At 35.0% G+C, this 18929-nt stretch overlaps 1 protein-coding gene across 1 annotated transcript in view; it reads left to right on the top strand.

The window, feature by feature from the left end:
* igf2r (insulin-like growth factor 2 receptor) overlaps nt 1-16991 on the top strand; it is an 81898-nt gene extending 64907 nt beyond the window's left edge. Inside the window, exons 39-51 of the mRNA XM_059356326.1 lie at nt 1422-1580; nt 2290-2509; nt 3500-3652; nt 4463-4697; nt 5784-5917; nt 7179-7296; nt 8660-8806; nt 10284-10468; nt 11596-11782; nt 12999-13154; nt 13814-13883; nt 14964-15251; nt 16086-16991. Of these exons, the coding sequence (XP_059212309.1) occupies nt 1422-1580; nt 2290-2509; nt 3500-3652; nt 4463-4697; nt 5784-5917; nt 7179-7296; nt 8660-8806; nt 10284-10468; nt 11596-11782; nt 12999-13154; nt 13814-13883; nt 14964-15251; nt 16086-16244 (2211 nt within the window). The 3' untranslated portion in view covers nt 16245-16991. The remainder of the gene's footprint in view (nt 1-1421; nt 1581-2289; nt 2510-3499; nt 3653-4462; nt 4698-5783; nt 5918-7178; nt 7297-8659; nt 8807-10283; nt 10469-11595; nt 11783-12998; nt 13155-13813; nt 13884-14963; nt 15252-16085) is intronic.
* The last annotated feature ends 1938 nt before the right edge of the window (nt 16992-18929 follow it).

The raw sequence follows: 18929 nt of genomic DNA, 5'->3' as shown, positions 1-18929 counted from the left end.
TCAAAAAGGTTGAGAACTACTGGTATAAGGTACTGACCCACTCTCAGAGTTTTACCTGCAGTAGATTAATATCTGCACATTCCCAGTTTGGAGAACCAGATGCCCCAGGCTGCAGACGGGGTGAAGTGGCTGATCCTTTTTGTCCTTTTAGCAGCTCAGGTTAGGTTGCAGAAGTGCCGACACACATTATAATAAGCAGCACAGAGACGCTCATCCACTTCTGATGTTTATTGAACAGAACTCTGGTTGACTTTCCTTATTTTCAACACAAAATAAAACGTTTTCACTTAATGCGATGCAAAACATTTGCTTCCTAAGTGTGTTTTCTAGTGCGTGAGTGCGGTCAGAAAACTGTTTACACTGTCTCCGCCTCCTAACTCTCCAAAACTTCATTCAGAAAAATTAAATATCCACCTGGCGGTGGGAGGAGCATTACTACGTCACCATCAGGATACACATAAAATAAGTGTCTTTAACTTCTTTTAGAAGTTTTAAACTAGGTTGGCTACCTATTTTGTTCCTTTCCTTAAAAATAATTTCTTTTACAAATAAAAAATAACATAATTAACTTAAAACAAGTTTACCTATTTTCAAATTATATTCAAGTGTTCACTATGGCTCCAACACGGGGACTGTCAGCGACCTGGACAAAGGCCCACACTAGAAATTTTATAGCAGTTTATGTGTACATGCTATTTTGTTGCTCTCCACAACTGATTTCAACAGTGAAACTTCCATGTTTCGTTTTGTTTTGTTTCCGTTTATTTCGGTCAAAACATGTAATTAAAAGAGAAGTAACAAACCAGAAAAAAACATTGATCAAAGTAAACAATAATTAAACAGAGAAAAAAAATTGATAATAGACATTTGGACCGAAAAGGCTGAAGCATAGCTTATTACACCTATATACCCTGTTACAACTCAGGTTAATTTAAAAATTAGAAATGTACAATCTGTTATTTATTAATAAAGGAAATAAGCAGTCACAAAAGAGAGAAAAGAGAGAAGCTGCTTGCTTTTCTTTTCTTCCTACTTTCTTCCTTAAAAAAGAAGAATAAGAAGAAAAAAAGATGTAATAAAATAAATAAATAAAATAAATGTTAGTGCATCACTAATATGCTTTGCGAGCTGCTGCAGGTCGGCTGTTTTGGTCAGAATCGAGTAGCGAGATTTTGTCAGACACAACAAATTATTCTTGCTGTGAGACGAGCGTGCTAACCGCTACACCACCACGCAGCAATACATTCATCCTCCAAACTAACAACATGTAGACCTCCATCTACTGCAGTTAATACTCTGACTGTGGGTCAGTACCTCATAAAACTCTACTTCAAAAAACCTGAGCTATCCCTTTAACAGAGGATAAAAAATCAAAGGCTGTTTCTGAACAAGACGGTGAGGTTTTGTATCTTTGTATCCAGGGCTCTCCACAGATGCTGAGCCTGCAGAAATGTGTGTATTTGTTTGAGTGGGCGACCCCGATCGTCTGTTCAGACGCTTCGCTCACCAGCGGCTGCAAGCTCACCGACTCCCAGCTCCAGTTCACCTTCGACCTGTCCAGCCTCTCCGGGGAAGTCCAGGTGAGCTCACTGGGTTGTTTTAAACCTTGGTAGTCCTCCTGTCCACTATGCACCCCGTGGTCCTCAGGGGTTAACAAGGACCCCATGACACAACACTGGTTTTAGGACATGTAGAAAAAAATTATTACCAACTTTTTCTTTTTTTTACCTCTTAACTCTTTATCGGGCGAACAACCCTATTTGGTAACTTCAGCGGATATTCAAAATGAGGTCCCCATGTCTCTCTGTGAGGTCGTATAACCACACGGATTTTGGGTAATATTTCGAGGAAAAAGTTGCAAATTTACTAGATTAAAGTGGCAAATCTACAAAAAAAAAGTCACAGATTTAAGAGATTTAAAGTGGCAAATCTGCATGAAAAAAGTCACATATTTACGAGAAAAAAGGGGGAAAAAAGCAACTTTTTTCTTTCAGATTCACCACTTTAAATCTCATAGATCTGCAAAAAATTTTTCTCGTAGATTTGCTTACTTTTCTCTAAATATGACCACCCTCCCCCGGGTCCGTATGTTTTTTGCACATTCTGGCTGTATGTAATATCCTCCAATATTCTCTAGGGTTGAAATTTGGACTACAGGAGGGTTAGTCTATTTCCAGCAGTTTGTTTTCTGTATTAAACCCAGTTATTCAGGTATTTGTCCTCTTGCTGCTGCAGGCTCTGGGTTACCAGTTACATATCGTTAAGTGAAGTTAATTCTCTGTGTCTCAGGTAAAAACCAGCTCCAGCAGCTACAACATCAACGTGTGCGGCTCGGTGGCAGAGCCGGCCTGTAAGAAGAGCGCAGTCTGCCAGGTGTCTGGTTCTGGTTCTGGTTCTGGTTCTGGTTCTGCCTTGTCATACGGTATCAGCAGCGCCATGACGATGGAGTTCAAACACGACGAGGAGGCCGTGCTGATGCAGTACGGAGGGGGAGATCTCTGCCCGCCAGGTGAGTCTGCTTCACCTTTTAGAAGCTTTGGATCATTGTTTCACCCTCTTTTTATTCTGCACTTTAACTTTTATCAGCTCGTTTTCAATTTTATTTTTTTCTATATTTGAATATATTTTTCTATTTTTTACATTTCTGATCTTCTGACTCCTCTCGTTTAGCGATATGAGTAGAGAATAGATTAAGGGAATCCTCGTTAAACGAAATGAGTAGAGAATTTGATTAAAAAAAATAGTTTATCAGCTAGCTTTCAATTTTAAAGTGTTATATTTGAATGTACTTCTATATATTTTTCCTAAATATATTATCTGTTTGTTTTTAGTCTTAAGTTTTTATACATGTCTCTTTTAAATGTTTTTAATGTTTTGTGTAAAGCACTTTGAATCGCCCTGTTGTTGAGAGGTGCTATACAAAGAAACTTGCCTTGCCCTGCCTCTGAAACCTGTATGTTTTCTTTAAATGATCAACAAAAATACACTGTTTGCTGTAGGAAGAAACTTTAAGGCATTATTGTCAAAAATTTGAACTTTCCGACAGTCCTTTAACTGATCATAGGTTACAAAATTTCCATTAGAAAAGTGACCAAAACGAAGCTTGAAATAGTGATATTTCCGTCAAAATCCCTTTATTCTACATTTTAAGTGTCTCCAAAAATAACCCAATCCTGTTTAAAAACATTACTTTTTTGGAAAGCAATTGACTGTTTCTGTCTTTGTTTGTTTGTTTGTTTATTTATTTATTGGATCTCCATTAGCACCAGCACATTAGCATAGCTATTCTTCCTGGAGTCCAAACATTAAATCAAATTGTCCATTCTCCGAGATCATCAACAAAACAAAAACAACAACAACAACAACCGTCAATACAGTCACAACACGTATACAATCATAGACGCTGACAAACATGTATCACAAGACATGATGCAATACTACTAGTAAAATTAACAGTTTTTTGTTTTTGTTTGTTTGTTTGTTTGTTTGTGTGCTCCAGTGACAAATGAGGGCGAGGTGTGTGTGTTCCCCTTCACCTTCATGGGGAAGTCGTACTCAGAGTGCACCAAGGAGGGACGCACAGACGGCAAGCCGTGGTGCTCCACCACCGCCAACTACGACACGGACAAGAAGTGGGGATTCTGCAACGGAGGTGACAGCTTTGAGGCTGCAGAGATGACGGAGGAGAGGGATAGAAAGAAAGAAAGATGCTCATGCTTTGAAAAGTTAATGTTGGAAGTTTAAGACTTCAGTGTAGACTGATATAGTAAAGACAAATACAAATCTGTTTCTCTGTTTTATAGATCATTTGTACATTTATAAGAAAAGATAAGATAGAAGTTTATTAATCCTGAAGGAAATTCTGCTTCCAGATTGCTCCAAGTTACAAAAACAACCACAATGTAGGATAGTATAAGAAAAACGATGAGCAAAATAGGCAACAATAACAATATACAATGGAGAAAAAATTCCCTTATTTTCTTCAATTTCTTGTTCATTTTAATGTCTGGTACAACTAAAGGTACATTTGTTTTGACAAATATAATGATAACAACAACAATAGCTCATAAGAGTTTGATTTAAGAGCTGATATCTAGACATTTTCCATGGTTTTATTGATACTGATTTTGTTTATTATCAAGAAAACCATGGAAAATGTCTAGATATCAGCTCTCAATTTAAACTCTTATGAGCTTGTTTTTATAGTTATCATTGTATTTGTGCAAACAACTATACCAGGCATTAAAATGAACAAGAAATTGAAGAAAACAAGGGTGGTCTAATCATTTTTTCCATGACTGTAGAGCAGACTGACAGGAAACTAAAGACAAATACAAATCTCTCCTACTGTTTTATAGAACATTTGTACATTTATGACACTAAAACTGTCTTTTTCTCATTAATTTACAGCTTCTAAAATGCTTTTCTTTCTCTTTTTTCCCTTCTCTTCTCTCTCCTCCAGGCACCGCTAAGCGTCAGTCCTCCATCCTGTTCAGCTGCGACCAGGCAGCGGGCCACGGCTCCCCTCAGCTGCTGTCGGAGACGGACAGCTGCTCCGCCACCTTCCAGTGGAAAACCAGCGCCGTCTGTCCCCCGATGAAGATGCAGTGTGAGCTGGTCAGCCAGCACAAGACCTTCGACCTCCGCAGCCTCTCCTCCCTCACTGAACCCTGGAAGTTCAGCCACAAAGGATACGCGTAAGTCAAGTCCTCCTTCTCATACAGCTGCATCTCAACACATTAGATCAGGGATGTCCAAACTATTCCACAAACCATTCATTTTGTGTCTTTTTAAAATAATTTTGTGTCTTTTTTGGTAATTCTGTGTCCTTTCTTGGTAATTTTGTTTCTTTTTTAAGTAATTTAGTTTTTTTCTGTGATTTTGTCTTTTTTTTTGTAATTTTGTGTCTTTTTTTTGGATATTTTAATACTGCCTCCAGCGGCCCCCAGGTAATTTGAGTTTGAGACCCCTGTTATAAAGCTATTGTTACACTTAATGGCGATGGTCTGTTGGACTTGAACAAAAATAAACAATATTTTTGTTGCTTAAGCTTATTAGATACATTTTTTTAATCGAGTCCCCTGCCCTAAAATTAATGTGAAATGAACATGAAAAAGCACACAGTTTGACCAATCAACTCTGAATCAACTCAGTCTGAAGACTGAGATCAGTTGATTAACTGAGTCCAGTCTGGTGTGCTGCTGCTTGGTTGGAACGAAAACCTGCTGCCACACGGCCCTTTATGGAATAGTTTGGACATGCCTGCATTAGAATATCATAGAAACGTTTATCTATGTCAGTAATTCAATCCAGAAAGTGGAAATAACACATTATATAGATCCATTACACACAGAATGAAACATTTCATGTTCATTTCACATTCATTTTAGGGCAGGGGACTCGATTAAAAAAATGTATCTAATAAGCTTAGGCAACAAAAATATTGTTTATTTTTGTTCAAGTCCAACAGACCATCGCCATTAAGTGTAACAATAGCTTTATAACAGGGGTCTCAAACTCAAATTACCTGGGGGCCGCTGGAGGCAGTATTAAAATATCCAAAAAAAGACACAAAATTACAAAAAAAAAGACAAAATCACAGAAAAAAACGAAATTACTTAAAAAAGAAACAAAATTACCAAAAAAGGACACAGAATTACCAAAAAAGACACAAAATTATTTTAAAAAGACACAAAATGACCCAAAAAAAAGACACAAAATGACAAATATATATTTAGAAATATAGTACAATAATAGTTGTTTAACCTGTTTTCTGTGCTCAGATATTACATCAACCTGTGTCAGAGCGTCCATGGAGGGTTACCAGGATGTCCAGAGGGAGCGACTGTGTGCCGACACCATGCAGGAGGGACTCAGACCCTGGGACGGGTTTACACCCAGAAAATGAGCTACGATGGTAATAAAGTCATATAAATAAATATATGGTTTAATGGGCTTTATGTTGGACTTTTTGAGGAAAATAATGGTATCTGATTTTCAATATCCTAGATTTTGCAGTATTGTTGCCTAAAAAAATTAACTAAATCTTTTGGCAATGCATTTTATATTTTACTGTGATTATTCCACAATTATTTAACTCAAAACTGACTCTGAATTAGCAGTAAACAGAGTCTAACAGAAATAATGATTACATTTAAATGGAATTGATGATGTTTTAGCACCTACAGTCACAGAAAAAATGATTAGACAACCCTTGTTTTCTTCAATTTCTTGTTCATTTTAATGCCTGGTACAACTAAAGGTACATTTGTTTGGACTAATAAAATGATAACAACAAAATCAGCTGATAAGAGTTTAATTTAAGAGCCGATATCTAGACATTTTCCATGGTTTTCTTGATAATAACCAAAATCAATGGAAAACGTCTAGATATTAGCCCTTAAATTAAACTCTTATGAGCTATTTTTGTTGTTATCATTATATTTATCCAAACAAATGTAGCCCAAGAAGAGTTTAATTTAAGAGCTGATATCTAGACATTTTCCATGGTTTTCTTGATAATAACCAAAATCATTATGAAGAAAACCATGGAAAATGTCAAGATATCAGCTGATAAACCAGAAAATGAAGAAAACAATGGTGGTCTTATATTTTTTTCCATGACTGTAGATTGAGTCAAGCATTTCAGTTAAAAGACAACAGTTTAAATAGAAAATATAAATATATAAATATAGATACAGTAGAAACAAAATGCTCAATATGTTCCATAAACATATTTTTAAAAGGTATAACATGTTTAAACTTGTCGCTAATATTGCCCGTCAACTAAAGGTACATTTGTTTGGACACATATAATGATAAGAACAATAATAGCTCATAAGAGTTTAATTTAATAGCTGATATCTAGACATTTTCCATGGTTTTATTGATAATGATTTTGCTTATTATCTATAAAAACCATGTTAAATGTCTAGATATCAGCTATTAAATTAAACTCTTATGAGCTATTATTGTTCTTATTATCATTATATGTGTCCAAACAAATGTACCTTTAGTTGTACCAGGCATTAAATGAACAAGAAATTAAAGAAAACAATGGTCTAATCATTTTTCCCATGACTGTATGTGAGCTCTTTTTCTGTGATTCTCAGCTGTGTTTTTGATTCTGCGGCTCAGAAAAGTTCATGATCTCAGTTTTCAAACTTCTTCTCCTGCAGACGGGAAGATCTCGGTGAGTTACTCGTCGGGAGAAGCCGTGTGTGGTAACGGCGTGAAGGCCAAGACGGTGATCCAGCTGAGCTGCAGCTCCACTGTGGGACACCCGGCTCTCCTCAGGTAACACACAGAAACCTGCTGTCAGCTGTTAAAAAAGCGCTTATTTTTACTAAGTTTTTATTTATTTTTTTATTATCTTTTTTATTGATTCCACACATCATTATTCCATCGACATTTTACATGTGCTGTACAATTTTCCAACAGTATAGAATATTCCCAGACTTCTCCACCAGGGAGCAGAGACATAGTTTGACACAAATTATCAAGTAAAGTTAATAAATGTGAAGTAAAATGAAACCTTTTTCCACTACTCTCCTTATTTTCATACCTCTCTTGCATTGTCCCTTTTTCTCCCGTTGGAGGGTAAACATATCAAATAAACATGTGAACAATGAACAAGTCTGTAGCTTTACTAAGTTTTTAATTGTATACTTCACCAGATAAAGATTGGATTTGTCAGAATGAAAGTATTATACTTATAAAGAAATTATTTTATAAAATTGATTCACTAAGGACAACATTTGAAGTGGGGATGTGGGGAAAAACATGTAAACAAATTACTAAAACACTTTTTTTTTTTTTTTTTTACACCAAATACTATTAGAGTAAATGAGGGTAACGGGAGAATCACAGCGACTCATAAAGTTAAAGACAGAACACGGAGTGTTTCTCCAAAGTTAAAGTTTCTCTGGTTAAAGCATCATTTGAGGAGCACTGCCAAACATTTCTCGGCAGAGTTAATTATTCCCATTGGCTGCACATCATGTGACTTCCTCATCACTGTCAATGGTTTATACTCAAGAGTTGGTAAACTGTCCCTCTTTAGTCCTTTTTTTTTTGTTAAAGTTTTAAGTATGACCTAGAATTGAGTGTGAAGCAGGCCTGTCACAATAACCATTTGGTTAAGATGGAAGAAATTATAGAAAATAACTGGCATTATTGAAATTTTAAGACCAATTTAAACCACTTGTATAATGATAATATAATAGGATTAAAATACGGGTACACCCTTTCAAAGAACAATGCTCTTTGCACAAAATATTCTCAATAAATAAGAGCAGAAATTATGTTTTATTTCTGTTCATTGGGCTCAGACGCTGTGAAAACATGCTTCCAGGTCTTTTAATAGTCTATAAAACCTGCTGTTATCATGTTGGATAAAGTGTTGGTGACATTATTAGGTAAACAAACCTGCAGGAAACAGGAAACTTTTTTTCTTTTTTCTTTTTATGAAAAAAACAACAATTTTTTTTTCGATTTTATTAGCTTTGAAATGGGTCAATTTGACCTGCAACATAACAGGAGGATTAAAGTTGTCCCTTAAAACGTTTTTAATTAAATTAAATTTGAGTCTTAAATGTGCCTTTCTGAAATATTCAGTTTAACTGCATGTTTTCATCTCTTCTCGTGTCTGTGCTGACAGCGTGAACGATGAGACGTGTGAGTTCCTGATTGGCTGGGAGACTCGTTCAGCTTGTGTGGTGAAGCCGCATGAGGGCGAGATGGTGAACGGGACGCTGCAGGTCCCCGACACGGGAGCCAGCCTCAGTCTGGGAGCGCTCTACTTCAGGTAACACAACCACAACCTAGGGTTGTTATACTAAAATTTTCAACTCGATACCGATACTCAGGAAAATATTTGATACTTGATACCATTTTCAATACCACAAGGATAAAAACAAAGACCCCAGAAATATTTTTATTAACAAGAAAAATGCAACATGTAAAAATTAACAGAACAGAATATTTTCTCTTAGGTTATTAAGTTTACTGATTTACTTTACTGTATGTTTTATGTGGTAATTATGTTTGATGTTTGTTTGTGTCTAGTTTTAGTTTTAATGTTATTTAATGTGTTAAAGTTCTTATTTATTATTGTTGTTTTTTTTTTTTTACTGTGTTTGTCCATTGGTGACTTATGTTGTGTTTTGTTTAAATTAATAATAAAGAAATACAAATTAAAAAAATTAACAGAACCACAAGTTAAATATTTATAATAAAAAACAGTTGTGCAAAAAGAAACTGCTACTATGATAACAAGCTTCAGATACTCGATACTTTTGAAAAGGAGTATCGTATCCGGATACAACGTTTCAATATCGATACTTTTTGAGTATCGATACTTTTGACAACCCTAGCACAACGTAATGTTACTGAGAGATATCTGACCTTGTTGCACACATTGTTGTCTATCTGTTAAACCTCTGAAGTCCAGCAGATTTTGGTTCAAATTTGTCAACTTCCTATGCATTTATTTCTGTCTCTTTTTAGCATCTTTCAGTCTGTCCTTACATCACATGCATGGCTCCTTTTTCTCCACACAAATTTGGCTATCAGTCAGATTTTTATTTTAATTAACAAAGTATAAAGCTGCCAGGAACTGAAAATACAAACAAAAGAGTTGTTGGAACAGCAGAAAAAATAATAAATAGTAAAACTACAAAACAGTCTATTTGCATGTAAATTAAAAACAGTAAAAGTTTTCATTGTAGAAAGAAAGTTCACATTTTAGAAATGGTCTAGCCCCCCTTGCATCTCTATATCTCACTAATGCTCTTTCTCAAGTGTTGATTTTGTTTTTATTGATATGGCTGTACAGTCCCCACTCCATGTATAATGTTAAAACAGTAAACTCTCTTAGAACTTTCAATGTAAGGTCCATTATAGTATTGCTATTCTTGTGTTTGTTTTACTTCTACCTGCATCTTTATTTTATTTATTTTTCATTTCATTTTATTTATTTTAGTTTATTTTTTGCATCTCTTTCTATATATCATTCAGTCTATGTGAAGTATTTAATTGCCTCTGCTGTCATGTATGTTCTCTGTTTTGTGTCTGTTTAAAAATGAATAAAATATTTGTTATAAAAATGGTCTAGAAACATAAATGTCACACTGTGAAAGCTCCTATGATGCATTTTCAACTGGCTTTCTCAGCTTGTCTACATATCATATATAAATAAAGTTATTACTGTCAATAAAACATGTATTGTACATGTATTGGACTCCAGAGGGTTAACCCTTTGTTTCCCCCTCTCCTCCTCTCAGCCACCACCAGGCGTCTGGAGACATCCGTCCCAACGGCGACCACTACATCTACCACATCCAGCTGTCGGGCATCACCAACAGCTCGCTGCCGTCCTGCGTCGGCGCCAACATCTGTCAGGTCAAACTCAACGGGCCCGTCAGACGCAAGATCGGCTTCTCCAGCAACGCCAAGTACACCGTTAAAGGTAATGTGTTGCTGAACTTAAAATGTAGCTAATTAAACTAGTGCAGTGCCCGTAGGAAGTATGTATTCATTAGCATGCTAATCGAGAGATAGCACATTACTCAGTATGGTGCACTAAAGTACATTAACATGAACCCAATTAGCTGATATACTATATTGCATGTAAGTATCTCATATCAGATGATTATGGGTATTACGCTAAGCAACATGAATGTCATCCCTGAATTACATAGTAATGCAATATAAGAAGTGAATAAAGCTACATGTCTGCTTAGCATGCTAATCACGCTACAACAACGTCTGCAACTCCATAAAACACTTAGCCTACTTTTCATAAGGTACCACACCATCCAGCACAAACACATTGAACATTGATATTCGCTGGAAAATATTTGAATATTATTGGAAAATCTATTCCTCCCCATTATTTGTTACTGTTATTTTATTTATTTAACTGAATTTGTTTCATGTATTTATTTATTTATTTGAATCAATATATTTTATTTAAATTAGTGTGTTTCATTTACATTAATTTATTTATTTATTTTTAGTTTATTTAAATACATTTATTTTATTTACATTCATTAATTTTATTTATTTGAATTAATTCTTATTAAATCGTTTATTTTTGTAAATGTGGCCCAATTTCTCTTTAAGTCTTTTATTTTATTCATTTATTTTTATTTTATTTTATTTATTTAAATTAATTTGTTTCATGTATTTATTTATTTATTTATTTGTTTGTTTGAATTAATTTATTTTATTTAAATTAGTTGATTATTAATGTGCCCCAATTTCCCTTTAAGTGTTTTATTTTATTTATTTATAATTGCCTTTTTTGTTTTTAGCCCTCACACTCATGCATACCCACAAGCATGCAAACACATGATTCATTTCTCAGCCTCATTTACTTTCTTTTCAAGACCATTTCTACTTTTTTTTTATGTCAGAAAGTCTGTTACTGTACTCTCACAGGATTTAATCAACATGTAGGATGTTGTGCTGACTGTTCTGTAAGAGAAACAACAAATAATTATAACTGAAAAAGAATCCCAACACCCAATTCTAGCCCAAGCCTTTACTGTAAATCTGACATTAAAAGCATGTCACCACCTGTTTCCCCGTCAGGAGGAAACCTGGACGTGAACGTGTCGTCTGTGTCCAAGTGTGGCCGCGAGAAGTCAAAGAATGTGTCGTCCTACATCACGTTCCTCTGCAACCCGGCAGCCGGCGTCGGCATCCCCGAGTTCATGATGGAGACGGACGAATGCCAGTACCTGTTCCGCTGGTACACCACCGCCGTCTGCGGCCTCACGTGAGTGGAAGCTTTTAGTCCAGACCAAGTTATTAGAGTTAACGAAAACTAACAAAATAACAAAACTCCAATAGAAAAAACATTTTCGTTAACTGAAATAAAAATAAAAACATAAAATTACTAAATGAAAGTGTATTGTGTGGTTACACAACTAACTAAAACTAACTAAAGTTATAGTTAAATGTCCTTCTTTTTCATCTTTGTCAACTTTTTTTCACACATAATCCAGTGTTTCTATTAGAGAGAGGATACTGTTAGTGAACATGCAGGAACACTTTGGTGAATATGTTTATTGAAACTGCACTACTACACTTGAAACAAAATTCAAAACACCTGGTACTGTAAGAGTTAATAACATTATTGGGGCTAAGAATCATAAGCCAAAGGAAATAAAGGCAAGGCATTTATTATGACCTCTTTGAATCTCGCACCCAACACATAGCCCATTACAAAAAAACTGAAAACTAACACTAAAACTAATAAAAACTCAACTAAAACTAAGCATTTTCTAAAAACTAAACTAAAACTAGCAAACTCACTCTAAAAACTAACTGAATTTGAAAACAAAAATTCACAACGAAATTAAAACTTAGACTAATAAAAAATCCCAAACTATTACAACCTTGCTCCAGACAGCAAAGCAGATTTAACCCTATAAAGCCAAGTGTATCATATTTGATACACAAGTTTTTGAGACCTATACATCATCAGTGTGATATTTTTTTCCTGAAAAACCTGATGTATACATGTGTTGAAGAAAAAAAAACTGAGCAAAAAATTGCACAAAAATACAAGATATAGCAAAATTTATACGCAGGTTCCACTGGTGGATCAGTCATTGCTGCGTGAAAACTTCATATCAGCAGATGTATGATGTTGTGTTATATGGAAAAAAATATTTTGCATGTTTGAGGAAAATGTTAAAAGAAAGTAAAGCCTTAAAAGGTTAAAAATGTTAGGTTTTATATGTTTTTGTTAGTTCAAGAAAAACAAACTGTGAGCAACAAATTGCACAAAAAGAACTGATGTATCAAATATGGTACAAATTAGAATCATATATCCCTATTGTTTTTGGATTTTTTTTAAATTATCTGTCAGCAGGTTCAATAAACACTCCAGTTTAAAAAAAAGAAGAATTTTCTGGCAATTATTTAATGGTTCAGGCTTTATAGGGTTAAGAACACATGTGAAGTCTGTTTTCTTACATTTATTGCAGAACTATTGATGCAAAGACGAATGATGGCTCAGACGACGGAGGAGATAATCCGGCTCTGGCTCGGCGGAGCCAGGCGCTGGGCGTGATGCTCAGCCTGCTGCTGGTGGGCGGGGCTGCCTGTCTGCTGGGGCTGCTGCTGCACAAGAGAGAGAGGAGGTGAGACCACGGTTGTCAAAAGTATCCAGAATCAAAAAAGTATCAATACTAAAGCATTGTATCCGGATACGATACTCATTTTCAAAAGTATCGATACCCCCCGACCTTTCGTTTCAAACTGACCTATTACTGATGTTATCGTAGCATTAATGTTAGCCTTGTTATTATTAGCCGTTAGCCGCAGCTAGCAATTAAAGGCTGACGTCACGTTAATGATTATAAACAACGTAAATAAATAAATCAGGCATGTAGTATGCCCATATTATGTTAATTGACACAGTGTCAGTATACATAAGCATAGAGTTAATAAGTTTACATAAATGTTGGTGAGTGAAAAGTGTTTTTTTCTCTCTTGAAGTCCCAGAATGAAGCAGAGAAAAGTCGACTTATCAAGCTTTCCTAATATTGTGCACAGCATACAACCTCAAAATATTGTTCTAATTGTTGTTGTTTATTGTATTTATTTATTTTTTGCACTACCTCAGACCTGAAGCTTGTTATCATAGTTGCAGTTTCTGTTTTTTATTATAAATATTTAACCTGTGGTTCTGTTCATTTGACAACCCTAGGTGAGACCAAGAGCAGCCAAAAAAAAATGCACAGGAGATGAGAGATTTAAAGAACGTTGCTGGATATTTCTATTGTTTTTTTCTCAACAGAGAGCTGGTGATCCAGAAGGTCGCCGGCTGCTGCAGGAGAGGAAACCAAGTCTCCTATAAATACTCCAAGGTGTGTTGATGTCTTGAATCCATTCTGAGTGTGTTTAAACAACCCAGGAAAATGCACTTTTACACTGTTTACACACACACAAAAGTAACCCAGAAAATAATTTAAAAGCGGTTTAAAATGCTCACACACATAAAGACACAAAAGTGATGAGGTTTGAAATACAAACAGGTAATTAAATCAGCTTTTAGATGTATATTAAATAAAGGTATGAGAGAAGAAAACATGATATTCATAATAGAGAGGTAATTTCCTTTTATAAAAGTGCAAAGAAAATAATCCATATTCTAATAACTTGTTCTGTTTTTCCTCTAACAATATGTCAGGTTGCAAAAAAAAGTGGATTTTTAACAGTGGATTTCCTTGAACTTTAAATATGACAAGCAAATGAAATAAAAACTAGATTAAAATTAAACATAAATAGTGTATTAGATAAATATATAATTCAAATTGTAAATACAAATAAATTAGATTATTTAAAAAAATATTTAACAACTTAAAATATGTATATTTAAATATTTTTGTAAATTATATTCAACATACTCTAAAGCTAGGAAGGTTACAATCTTCAAACTCTTAAAAAATAATAAATTATAATAATTAAATATATATTAATATATAATATAAATCATGTAGACATATCAATGAATACATTTTATTACAATAAATAATATATATCAATTAAATAGCGATACAAAATATAAATCATGAATACAAATCAATGAATAGATTTGATTAAATTAAATAATTTATAATAAATAAATAGTGATATTATAATATAAATCATAAATAAAATTTAACACTGTATGTGCAATAACACAACCTACTGAAAACAACCAAACATACATTCAGCATTTTGTAAACTAAATTCAACATATTAAAGTTAATAAGACAAAACAAGAGCATCATTGTGAAACTGAAGCTTTAGCATAAGAAACATTTTATTGATAATCTTGTAATAATAATTAATGGAAGCCGAAATTGAAAATCAAATCTGCTCCTCTTGAATCTCACTTGCAGTCAATTTTGAGTGAAGGTGATTTATTTTTACGCACCTGTTTTTTGTTTTTTTTTAATCCTCAGGTCAACATGGACGAGGAAGGCGGCGAAGAGGAGATGGAGTGGCTGATGGAGGAGCTCGAGGCTCCTCCCACCTCCTCCTCCTCCTCCTCCCACCGGGGGAGGAAAAACCACGGCAACGGTCACATCACGACCAAGCCGGTGAACACGGACGGCCTGCGCTCGTTCTCGCTGGACGAGCAGGACGACGACGACAGCGAGGACGAGGTGCTCAGCGTGCCGGGCGTGCGGGTCGTCAAGTCCTCCGGACTCTCCCGGCAATCTGTGGCGCACCGCAGCCCCTTCCTCCAGGTGAGTGTCGCCCCCAGGCGGCAACCTCCGGGTCTGAGCAGGGAGGCAAACCAGGAAGTGCCTTAAGCTCCATTCTACTGAAAAATGCCAGCAGGGGGCGCTGACGGGGGCTGCAGAAGCATGTTGGTCCATTCATTTCAATACAAAATGAGAAAACTTCTCACTTAATTTATTACCTCAGAATTTTTTTTTAGAACAACACTATGGTCTCAATCACTAGTAAAAAATCTTCTTCAAGACAATTTGATGTTAATAATTCAAATAATGGCCCCATTTAGAAGAAAATAGAAGATTTGTTTATTTGTTTATTTAGAAGGATCCCCATTAGCTCGATCCTAAAGTGGAGCTACTTTTAGTGGAGTCCACATTTAAAACATACATAAATAAAATTAAAAATATATATTCACATAAAATGACAAGTATTTTCATTCTTTATTTACTTTTTTTGGTAATTTTGTGTCTTTTTTTTGTATTTTGTGTCTTTTTTTAAGAATTTTGTGTCTTTTTTTTATTTTTATTTTTGTGTCTTTTTTTGGTCATTTTGTGTCTTTTTTAAATCATTTTGTGTCTTTTTTTGGTCATTTTGTTTATATTTTAAGTAATTTAGTTTTTTTCTGTCATTTTGTGTCTTTTTTGGTAATTCTGTGTCTTTTTTGGTCCTTTTGTGTCTTTTTTCTGTCATTTTGTGTCTTTTTTTGGTCATTTTGATGCTGCCTCCAGCGGCCCCCAGGTTTGAGACCCCTGATATACAGCCTATGTTCGCCCCCCCAAACATCTGTCCAGGTGTTTTTTAACTTTAAAAAATCCTCACAGACTTCTGTTTGTTCGTTTCAGGAGGAGAGCGACGAAGACCTGGTGGGCCTCCTGGATGAGTCGGACAGGAAGAGGAAGAGCAGCAAACCTCGCCCCTCAGGCCTTAACCACGGTAACAACACGGCAGCCAACAGGAAACGGGACGAGGACGACAGTGACGAGGACCTCCTCAGGGTGTGATGTCACTTCCTGCCTCCTGCTGCCCCTCCACAACCAATCTGAACTCTTCTCTCTCAGTGAATGTCTCAATAACAGCAACAACAACATAATGAAAGCAGAAACCGACCCTTCTCTTTTCGGGAAATTTTTTTTTTCTTCTTCTTTTTTTTAATTTTTTATTGGTTGGACTGCACCTTTTTCTCGGCCTCAGACTCTATCCAGTCCACTGTCTACAGACTGTCACATGGTTTCTTATTTATTGATAGCTGATTATTTAAAGTGTTCTGCAGGACGTTTTTTTAACCTGCATCCTTTTTTCTCATATTTTATGACATGAAATAATAACCTGCTTCACTCTAGTTATTTCAGGCCTTGCCAGAGTTATCTAATATACAGTCGTGGAAAAAAATATAAGACCATTGTTTTCTTCAATTTCTTGTTCATTTTAATGCCTGATACAACTAAAGGTACATTTGTTTGGACAAATATAATGATAACAACAACAATAGCTCATAAGAGTTTAATTTAAGAGATGATATCTAGACATTTACCATGGTTTTCTTGATAATAACCAAAATCATTATCAAGAAAACCATGGAAAATGGTTACATATGTACCCTGAGTTGTACCAGACATTAAAATGAACAAGGAATTGAAGAAAACAAGGGTAGTTTAATCATTTTTTCCATGACTGTAGACTCATAACTATATATACATACATATATATATATATATATATATATATATATATACACATACATATACATATACATATACATAAATATATACACATATATATATGGATATATATATATATATATATATATATATATATATATATATATATATATATATATACCTCAATAAAATAATAATCAATTAAAAATAATCTGAACTGTCCCTTTAATGAGACTATATTTGATAACTGTGGTGAGTTTTACAGTTAAGTAGCTAGAAAGTGAAGCAGATTTTTGGAGCGAAACAAACGGCTATCAAAGAGAAATAAGGCGGGGTTTATTCCCCGGACGGGGCGGAGGAGGTGTCGGCTTGTGTTGTTTCTAAAGGGAATGAAGACACACGTTTGTCTTTTCTTGCTGTTTACAGTTGCTATAATAGCAGATGTTTTTCTCTTTCTTTCCCCTCGAAAAGAAAGCGCGATGCCTTCCTGACGATGAACTTACTTTGCATTTTCATCGATGAATCATGTCCGGCGACAGATTGATAATTTAGGTTTTTTTTGGTCTTGTTTTGATCAGAGACATTGTATATAGAGGATAATGTTCTATAATATGGACGTTCTGTTTGTTTGTTTGTTCGTTCGTTTGTTTGTTTGTTGTCCTCACTGGTGAACTGCTCACACATTTGTTTTTAGGATTATTTAAATGGTCGTCTGAGCTGACGACCTGTATGAATCTCTGTTCTGTTTGGAATAATAGACATGGCCTTAAAGTGTGAATGGACGAAGAAGAAGACAGAGGTTGAAAGTTGAAACTTGAGATGTTAGTTTAGGTTGATTTTTGAAGAACTCCCCTCCCTCCCCTCCCGCTAAAGCCATATTTCTACAGCTGGCACTAATGTATGGAAGTTGGGAATTTGTTTTTTTCCGCTTGCACGCTCTCGTACATTAAAGGCTCAGTTTTTTTTGGTATTCAGGTCTGTGATTGTGGGTGTTGAAGTGAGATTTTAACTCAGTAAAGCCAAGTTTTTGTAGTGCCGAATCAGCCCTTTTTTTTAGCCAAATGCACGATAAAACAAAGGGAAGAAGAGAAGCGTTAACCCTTTGATGCACAACATATTGACCCCCTTCTAATGCACAACATGGTCAAAAATGACCCGCATTCATTTCCTTCATGTTATTTAATGCTGCTGTGTGTTTCTGTGCTCTATCTTTTGATATCAACTTATTTTATGATTTAATTTTCCAAGTATTCTTTAAATATCTTGTTTTTGATAACAACAGATCATTATTTCCATTTTGCCTCTCATACTTTATGAAGAAAAAACGTTTTTGTATTATTACATAGCTAACTACGTGGCTAAGTAACTTGCTAAGCTAAATACTTAGCCAAGAAGTTAGCTAAGTAGTTAGCTTAACAAGCTACTAAGCTAAATATTTAGCCAAGAAGTTAACTTAGTAGTTAGCTTAGTAAGCTACTTAGCCAAGAAGTTAGCTAAGTAGTTAGCTTAGCAAGCAACTTAGCTAAAAAATGGATATGGGTATTTTTTGACCCATGTTGTGCATTAGAAGAGTAGTGACACAAAAAGGGATTTTATTCAAAAATGAATAAAGGAAAACATAAAATTAGGATGTATGATGATCATAAACAAACTTATTGAGGAAAACCTGGAATACTGAATGATGAAAATAATTTATTGCAAAGATATAGAACATAAAAACTCTGTCGGGTCACTTTAGACCCATGTTGTGCATCAAAGGGTTAAAGTATCATATCTTACATTAAATAATGCATTTTGATGCATTTTATGCTTAATAATCAAACTAGTGTTTTCAGTAATTATAGGAGATTAAAGGCTGGAATATTATTGTAAACACACAGTATTTGTGTGCACTTACAGGTTCAGGTTCTTCTTGGTTCCTGACAAAGAAGTTGGTGTGAAGTTGGTGTCTTCTGGGTTGCACAATAGTTGGTGAAAAGTCGTGCAGTCAGCCAGTTTAAGTCAAAACAAATCCAACTTTAATCCCTG

Source organism: Centropristis striata, chromosome 18 (assembly GCF_030273125.1).
Source record: "Centropristis striata isolate RG_2023a ecotype Rhode Island chromosome 18, C.striata_1.0, whole genome shotgun sequence".
Lineage (NCBI taxonomy): Eukaryota > Metazoa > Chordata > Actinopteri > Perciformes > Serranidae > Centropristis > Centropristis striata.
This window is presented reverse-complemented; position numbering and strand designations above follow the sequence as displayed.